The 8748-nt window shown below is 62.8% G+C and overlaps 1 protein-coding gene and 1 pseudogene across 2 annotated transcripts; one reads left to right on the top strand and one right to left on the bottom strand.

Annotated features, from left to right (window-relative positions):
• Positions 1 to 2885: 2885 nt before the first annotated feature.
• LOC112607399 lies at positions 2886 to 6200 on the bottom strand (annotated as a pseudogene). Its single transcript, XR_003115770.1, has 5 exons — positions 6159 to 6200; positions 4206 to 5027; positions 3990 to 4124; positions 3782 to 3894; positions 2886 to 3701 (listed from the first exon to the last, which is right to left on the bottom strand). The product of XR_003115770.1 is annotated as an uncharacterized PE-PGRS family protein PE_PGRS54-like (transcript).
• LOC112606595 (H19 opposite tumor suppressor) lies at positions 2892 to 3369 on the top strand. Its single transcript, XM_025357252.1, is given in 3 exon segments — positions 2892 to 2997; positions 3000 to 3245; positions 3248 to 3369. Coding segments are annotated over 3 exon segments (447 nt in total). The 5' UTR covers positions 2892 to 2906; the 3' UTR covers positions 3358 to 3369.
• Positions 6201 to 8748: the final 2548 nt, after the last annotated feature.

The raw sequence follows: 8748 nt of genomic DNA on the forward strand, positions 1-8748 counted from the left end.
ATAGCTGAGGTCCCGTGCCCCGGGAGTGCATGGCTGCACAGGCCATCTGGCGGCCCTCAGGGCCACAGGGATTCGCCTGGAGATGTGTGCACTGAGGGCCCAGCGTGGCGGCAGCAGCAGCACATGCCTCGAATCCTCTTCTCTAACTGGGTGACTTGATCTTCACTCAACCTAAACGTGCCACAGAGACTTGGGTGGGTGGAGGGTCCAGGTGTGAAGACCCCAGCGCCTGACAGGGTCAGGGACGTGGCCAGAAGCCTGGGCACCCTCGGGGTCTCCCCGAATGGTGGAAGTTCCTCCCTCCCCAGATTTCCCAGCACCTTCGCAGGCAGCCACAACCCCCACCCCGGCCCCGCCACCCCCATGTTGGGGTTCAGGAGTGAAATTCCAGCCCCTGTTTGCTTCTCCACACTGAAGTCAGTGCAGGGGCATTTTGAAAGTGCCTTTGGGTGTCGGGGCACCCAGAGCCTGTCTAACAACCCTCTCTAAGCCCCTTTTGTAAAAAGCAGGAAATCGGGTTGGGCCAAAGATAAACACACATTCCAACCTGGCAGGTCGTTCAGAGCTAGGGGCTTGGGCGGGCTCCCAGCCCCCGCCCCGGGGCGCGGCAGGAGGCTCCGAGGCTGACCACCTGCTGCAGGGGCCCCCAGGCCTGTGGCTCCCCGCCTGCCTGCCTCACTCTGAGGTTCAGCCCCCAGAATGCTGCCCTCACTACTTCCCTGTCTCAGGGCTGGTGGCCCAGATCCTCTCTGGCACTCAGGGGCTGCCGTGGGGACACCACCCCGGGAACTGCCCTAGGAAGCCCGTTCTGCTGCAGGGAGCAGAGGAACATGGGCTGCCCAGAGGTAGGCACTGCGCCTGTGTACATGTTCTGCTCTCAGGGGGAAGCCAGCGTGGACACAGCCGTGGGCAGTGCTGGGAGATGGCGGGGGCCACCAGGAGGCTTGTGTCCCTTCCCCATCCGGTGTGAGAAGGAGAAGCCCTGTCCCCACACAGCTCCCAGGTGGAAACTCCAGAGCAAACATGTCATTCATACACTCCTGGGCCCAGAGGTGTGGATGTGACCAGCATGCCTGTTCTCTCCAAGTGACCAGGAGGAGACAGCCCCTAGGAGCTGAGGCAGGTGACGAAGGCCTGAGGCCCCATTCCCATGCGCCCTTCCCCAGGCAGGGATTTGAAGCGGGCAAAGTCTTCTGTGTTCCCCAGGTGAGGTTTTCTGGGCGCCCCCTCCCCCTCCCTACAGTTCCCCTGCCCCGCCACCCTGGGCACCCCAGGGGCTGCCTGCTGCGCCCTGCAGCCGCCACCTGGGGAAGCTGGCTTTTATCTCCTGAGCCCCGCTTTGTAAACCTCCTGCAGCGTTGGGCGTTTATAATAAAGGCCGTTTATAGACCTGACTCTTGACATGTAATGGATGGGCTACTTCATCCTGCCGGCCAAAACCCACTTGGGTAAGTCAGATTGGCCTGTAGGGTCAGGAAGATGAATGCGGCCTCACCCTGGGCTGGCCCCAGCGACCTCTGACCTCCTACATGAGATGGCGGCCAGTCCCAGAGGCACCATCCCAGAGGCTTCAAGAAACTCCCTCACCGGATGTCTACGTGCATCCTGGGGGGTGACCATCCGCCCAGGTTTTAGCACACAAGTGTGTCCCTGGAAACCCCTCAGTCTCTGACAGACCCCAGGGCCCACAGCTGGATGGGGACGGGGCAAGAGAGGGTGCAGAGGGGAGGCCAGACCCAAGGGGCGTGGGTAACCACCCTGCTCTTCCGCCCTGGACACCAAGACCCCAAGGGCGGCTGGGCCGGTAGGGGAGGGGCGTCCCTAACCGCCTTCCTGTCTGTTCTTTGTCAGTCGGGGAGGCATTTTCCTGACAGCTCTGTGCACTGGGAATGGGGGTGGAAGGCAGGGGGGAGGAGGGAAGGAATGGGGAGGCCGGGACCCCACCCTTATTTCCAGGGGCTGCCCCTTGTGTTCCCAGCGCCTGCAGAGTAAGGGGCTGGGGGCTGGGAGGCCTGGCTGAGGGAGCTGCCGGCCGCTGGCCTCTGTGGGGAAGCTGACCCCGAACCCGTGAGTGGGCTGCCTTGGCACCTGGGAAGCAAACCCCTGCATGCCAGGGTTCTTGGGGCTCCAGCAGCAAGACCCCAGGGAGAGATCTCGGGAGCCCCTCACCCTAGGCCCTCCTGCCCCTCCTTCACCTCCTCTCTGTGGCCACCCTCAACTCCTTCCGCCTTCCTCCTGGCCCCCTGGCCTCCTTAGGACCTCCGCCCCAAGGCCACCTGCCCACTCCCACCCCCACCCCTTGGCTCCTTGTGTGGGGGCCGTCCCTCCGGCGTGGCCCCGGCTCCCACCCACAGCAACAGGGGAGCAGGAACAGGACTGGCAAGGGGTTCGTGCCCTTCTTGGGATGGGGTCTCCCAGAGCACCTTGTGGGCCTCCCAGAGTGGCATGGCCAGCCCTCTCCCAGTCACCTAGTCTGAGCCTCAGGAGTGTGGGGCCAGCACCAAGGTGTCATTCTGATGGGACTTTGGGGTGGCAGGAGGCACTCGTTTGGGGGTGCCTTGGTGGTCCCTGACCCCTGCCTCAGAACCCAGGCCCCCTCCGCCAGCCCAGGCCCTCCCACTCTGGAGCCCCTGGTCCTACAGCCCCTCCACCCCCATCACTGCGTGCTGACCGCCTGCCCTGCGCCCCTGATGTCCACACACCCTCTGCTCACCCCACCCCTGGTGTGTGCTGTGCTGCACCCATCCCCGAGTCCCCCACCCTGGAACCCCCATCCCCTTTTCATGGACTCCTCCCCCTCCCCCTCCCTCCAGCCCCCCTCTGCCCAAGGCTGGCCTCCCCCACGTCAGGCCCACAGCCCCAGATTCCAGAGTCCCTGAGACAAGTTGCTGTAACAGTGTTTATTGATGATGAGTCCAGGGCTCCTGCTGAAGCCCTGGTGGGGAGGGGCACAGGGCGAGATGGGGCGTAATGGAATGCTTGAAGGCTGCCCCGTGATGTTGGAGCTTCCAGACTAGGCGAGGGCAGAGTGAGGCCTCGGGCACACAGCCGGCGCCCAGTCACCCAGCCCAGATGAAGGGCGGCCGGGCCCTGAGCGGGCACTTGCCAAGGTGGCTCACACTCACGCACACTCGCACCGAGACTCAAGGCCGTCTCCACAACTCCAACCAGTGCAAATGACTTAGTGCAAATTAAATTCAGAAGGGACGGGGGAAACAGAGTCGGGGAGGCTTTGAATCTCTCAGAGAAAGGAAAGACAGGAAAGCTCAGAAACAAAGAGACAGAAGGATGAAGAAGAAGAAGAGGGAGGTGGTGGGGACGGGGTCATCCCGCTGGAGGAGCTCAGCTCTGGGATGACGTGGTGGCTGGTGGTCAACCGTCCGCCGCAGGGGGTGGCCATGAAGATGGAGTCGCTGGTGGGGGGTGGGTGCTGCGGGCGCTGCTGTTCCAATGGCGTCTTTGGTGTTGGGTTGATGAGGTCTTGTTCCTCTAGCTTCACCTGCAAATAGCGACACGTGGGTTGGGTGGGGGCAGGGTGCTCGGGGGCCTGGAGGCTTCCGGAAGGAGCGCTGGTGCTCACCTTCCGGAGCCGATTCCTGAGTCAGGTAGTGCAGTGGTTGTAAAGTGCAGCGTGTTCGATTCCAACTAGAGGGTTTTGTGTCCGGATTCAAAGGCCCAGGCTTGAGCTGGGTAGCACCATTCTGCGGATGGAGAAGGAGTGAGGTCCCACTCAGCTCCTCTCACGTACCCCCCACCCCAGGTGTGGCAGGAGGCCCCGTACCTTTCATGTTGTGGGTTCTGGGAGCCCAGAGGGCAGCTGTAGTGTGCCGACTCCGTGGGAGAAGTAAAGAAACAGACCCGCTTCTTGCCGCAGCCCCACCAGCCTAGGATGTTCTGTAGGAGACAAAGGTGGGGGGAGTGAGATGGTGGCCCGGCCAGGCAGTCTGGGCAGGGCCCCGTCCCGACGCAAGGAGGGCAGACATGCTTACCAGGAAGGCCGGACGCGCCCCTTCTGTCCTCGCCGTCACACCGGACCATGTCATGTCCCACTCGGCAAGTCCGCCGGACCTGGCGTCCCGGCCTTCGGCAGCTGGTGGGCACGTCCACCCCGACTGGAGACCTGGCTGTGGGGAGAACGAGAGAGGTGTTAGTTGTGTGGGAAGGGGCGGGTGGGGGCTCAGGGTGGCAGAGGAGAAAAAACTCACCCTCGTCTCCAGCCCGAACGCTGAGGCACCGATCCCGGCTCCGTCGTCGCCCGTGAGGCCCGCCTTGGCCACGGGCTCTGGAGGCCAGTGCCTCCCGCTCGCCGCCTGCTGTGCTCCTCACCCCTGCCTGCGCCAGCCTCCCTCCTGAGAGCTCTCATTCACTCCGCCCCGCCCGCCTCGCCTAGTCTGGTCTCGCCCCATGCCCTTGACTCCCCTGGATGCTGTACTGCCTGCCAAGCCAGCCCCAGGGGCTGAGCGGTGAGGGCATACAGTGTCACCAAGTCCACTGTGGGCCCTCTCCGCACCAGACCCTGGGCCGCAGTGCCTCGTGGGAACGGCGCCCGCAGGCCGAGCCCCTGCAGCCTCCTTGCTGCGTAATGTCCCGGGGCCCCTCCCGTGGCCGCTTCGCCCTCCTGGTGACGTCCTGCTGCTACTCCCCGAGCACTGCCTGTCTTCCCGCTCTCCAGCCCTCGAGGCTCCGGCATAGGCCTGAGAAAGCCCTGCCAGAGCTGCCCCTGTGCCTGCTACTAAATGAATTGCGGTGGGTGAGGTGGCAGCTGGGGACCCCTCTGTTTTGTGTCCCCTGCCTTGTCCCTGTCTGACCCGGGCCTGGGGTATCACCCCACGTGCTGGACCCTACGCTGGCCACCCTGCGCTCCGTCCCTGCCCTCTTGCCCTTTCTGCCTGGGATGAGCCCGCAGCCCCCCAGCCGTGCGCAGTCTCGGCTCCCCCCGAGAAGATGTCACCTTTTCTAACTTTCCTGCCCCCATCCTGCCCCTCTGCCGGGAGGGTGTCTGCTTCTCCCCGCCAGCCCTCGATCCCCTAAACCTCCTTCTTTCAGAAGGCTGGGGAAGCGAGGCCTGGGGAGGGAAGGGACTCACCTGCCCGGCAGATGGGGTTCTCACCTGCCCGCTGCTGCCAGCTACACCTCCGTTGCCCAGGCCCTGGGATCAAACCCTGCCCATCAGCTCCCCTCGTCCAACCAGCTGCCACGTCCTGTAACCAAAAGTGACCGGGATGAATGTCTGGCTCCCCCTTCTCTCCAGCCCTAGCTCGGGCCCATCGCCCCCAGCTGATGTTGCTCCGTCTGCACGATGCCTGGGCGCCTACTCCACACTCCTCACTGGCCCCAGACCCCACAGCCCTGCCCCGAGCTAGCCCCTCCACCCGTCGTCACGCCTGCCAGACTCCAGATGTCCAAGGTGCTCCTTGGCTCCCACAAACTCTCCTCCAGCACCCCATCTTCCCCTGGTTGCCCCACGGTTCCCCACTTCCCCAGTTTCCCCCGTTACCCCCCACCCCTCCCACCCCCTCCCTCACCCTGCTCCTTGGCCCTAGCCCGGGCTTTTTCTAACTGGGGTGGCCCCGCCCAGAATTCCCGCCCCTGCCCTGCCGGCCAATCAGAGCAGGGCCCTCCCGAGGGCCCCCGCAGGGCCCACCTCCGCCCTGGACAGTTCCAGCACACGTCTCTCTCACCCAGCACCCATCCTGGAATTCTCCAAAGACGGCCTCCCCACACCCCTCCTTTGGCATCCGGAGACAGGGCTGGGCATTGCCCCTGTCGTCTCCCTCAGGGTCGAGGACTTCTCCCTCCCAGACTGCTGTCTTCCCTCAGGGGGCACCATGCCTGCTGCTCCCTGCCTGCCAGCGCCCTGCACGTACTTTGCACATGACTGGGGGCCGACTGCGGGTCCCTGAGGACTTGGATGGCACACAGAGCCCTTTCCTGCCAACACCACGGACGGCTCAGACCTCACGTTTGCTCCAGGGGTCCCGGAAGTCCACGGGGTGTGGTTCCTGGAGAGTGGGGGTGGGGTGCTGAGGGCAGAGGGAAGTGCCGCAAACCCCCGATGGATGCGGTGCCAGCCCCCAGGCCGATTCCCATCCAGTTGAACGAGCTTGTGCTCGTCACCACGGCTTCCGCAGGACAGAGTCCCCACAGCCGCTGGGCACCCTGGTCCCCTTCCCGTCCACTTTCCTCTCTGAAGACGGCATGCTGCCGGTCGTGCTCTCGGCTCCCGGGCGCACTCTACTGACAAACGGTGGGCGGCCTCACAGACTCTCCCAGGCCCCGCGGGGCACCACGGTTGGGAGTGGAGTGAAGACTGGAGAGCTTGGACTCCCCCAGCCACCCCGCTGTGGGTCCGCGGGTCACCACCTTGGCCTCTGGGGAGGGTTGTTGGGGCCCCGCGGTCCATAGGGGGACCTCAAGTCTCGAGTGTCGAAGCCGTGAAGGGGGGCACCAGGGCCAAGGGACCCAGAGTTCATGGGTCCAATCACCCCGCAGGCCCTCTGGGATGTGGAAGGGCTGGCTGCGCCTTCGGCAAACGCTCTGCTTCTATGGCCCGGCCAGGAACGGCTGGGTGCTTGCCTGCTGAGCACTGACCACCGGACTTTGTCGTGGGTGAACCCCAGCTTCACGGCATGAGAATTCTCAGGCTTTCCCATGAGTGGACCCCCAAGTTAGGAGACCAAGGCAGATCCCCACATTTTGCTAAAGGGGAGTCCAGCCTTGGGTCACCTTCATACTGTCATGTGAGTCACCACTGCTGCCTCTCAGCCATTTCTGTCTCTATAGCTACAACCGATTCTGTGCCATTGCTGGGAGATGGGCTCATTGGGGACAGCACCCAAGACCCAAGGGAGACTCCGGAAATACAAATGTGCCGGGCAAAGCGGCTCCCCAGGCCCCTCGCTCCCGATCCAGCCTTTGTGGGAGGATCCGGTGGTGCTGCCCTGGAATTTCACTCCCAGCAATGCACGGGCACAGGGAACACCTGTGGGCAAATGCACCTCTCCACACGCCAACTACCACCGCCCGGATATGATGATCTCTGAGCAAGTAGCACATCCGGGCCATCGAGCATCTTAGCCCCATCAGGGTCCCCACCCCATACCGAGTACATAAACCACAGGGTGTCTACTGTACCCACGTTAGTGGATTATCTCTGACAACACAAGGATCCTGGACCCCAGAATAAAGCAGCAGTGGCCCTCCCAGCTCTTTAGCATCTTAAGCTCCTGAATTAGCATCTCAAACCTGCATTGAATGGGCATGTTAATGTCTGGCCACTTAGGGCTGAGGAGCTCGGAGTGTTCTCTGGGGAGGCAGAAGTCAGTTCAGTAAAGAGTTGGATTTGAGCGCTGTCCTTAGAGTCGGATCTGTGCTCTGCGATACATGTGGAAAGTGTAAGATTTTGCTGGAACACGCTGTGATCATCACATAAGTAGGCGTGACTTGAGTCCCAAACAATGACACCGAAGCCCTCAGAGTGCGAGCCGGGGCCACAGGGCTGTGGATATGGCCCCACCTGAAGACCTGGTGCAGCTCCCATGAGTGTCCTATTCCCAGATGACCCCCGTGAACCCTGCGGCACCTGGCGTGGGTGACCGGGACATTTCCACGGGCGAACCCCAACTGGGGCGGGCTCGGACTATGATGTGTGAGCCTGCACTGCCGCCGCGCGGCCACTTCCGATTCCACAACTACAACCAATTCCGCGCCGTCCGGGCAGTGAGACCGAAGGGGAAGCCTCTAGAAATACACATGTGCTACGCAAGAGTCCCCAGGTTCTTGTGCCTGCCAGAGACCCTACGAGAAGGGTCTCACGCTGAGGCCGAGATCCCCATCATCCAAAGAATGGGGACACCTCATTGTCTCCCAAGTATCTCCTCTCATCGCCCCAACCCTCAATAGTGCACCCTGGGGTGAATCAGACACGTAGCCCGATGTGGCGCCCATGAGCGTCCTATCCCTCACGACCCCCGGGAACCCTGCGGCGCCTGGCTTGCGTGACCCGGGACATTTCCGCGGGCGAACCCCAGCCGGGGAGGGCTCGGGCTGTGATGTGTGAGCCTGTACTGCCGCCGCGCGGCCACTTCTGATTCCACAACTACAACTGATTCTGTGCAATCCGGGCAGTGAGATCGAAGGGGAAGCCTCTAGAAATACACATGTGCTATGCAAGAGCCCCCAGATTCTTGTGTCTGCCAGAGACCCTGTGGGAGGGGTCTCACGCTGAGGCCGAGATCCCCATCATCCAAAGAATGGGGACACCTCATTGTCCCCCAAGTATCTCCTCTCATCAACCCAACCCTCAATAGTGCACCCTGGGGTGAATCAGACACGTAGCCCGATGTGGCTCCCATGAGTGTCCTATCCCTCACGACCCCCGGGAACCCTGCGGCGCCTGGCTTGCGTGACCCGGGATGTTTCCACGGGCGAACCCCAGCGGGGGCGGGCTTGGGCTGTGATATGTGAGCCTGCACTGCCGCCGCGCGGCCACTTCTGATTCCACAACTACAACCGATTCTGTGCAATCCGGGCGGTGAGACCGAAGGGGAAGCCTCCAGAAATACCCACGTGCTATGCAAGAGCCCCTGGGCTTTTGTGCCTGCCAGAGACCCTGTGGGAGGGGTCTCACGCTGAGGCCGAGATCCCCATCATCCAAAGAATGGGGACACTTCACTGTCCCCCAAGTATCTCCTCCAATCTCCCCAACCTTCAACAGTGCACCCTGGGGTGACTCAGGCACGTAGCCCG

The sequence above is a fragment of the Theropithecus gelada genome, chromosome 14, assembly GCF_003255815.1.
Source record: "Theropithecus gelada isolate Dixy chromosome 14, Tgel_1.0, whole genome shotgun sequence".
NCBI classification, from domain to species: domain Eukaryota; kingdom Metazoa; phylum Chordata; class Mammalia; order Primates; family Cercopithecidae; genus Theropithecus; species Theropithecus gelada.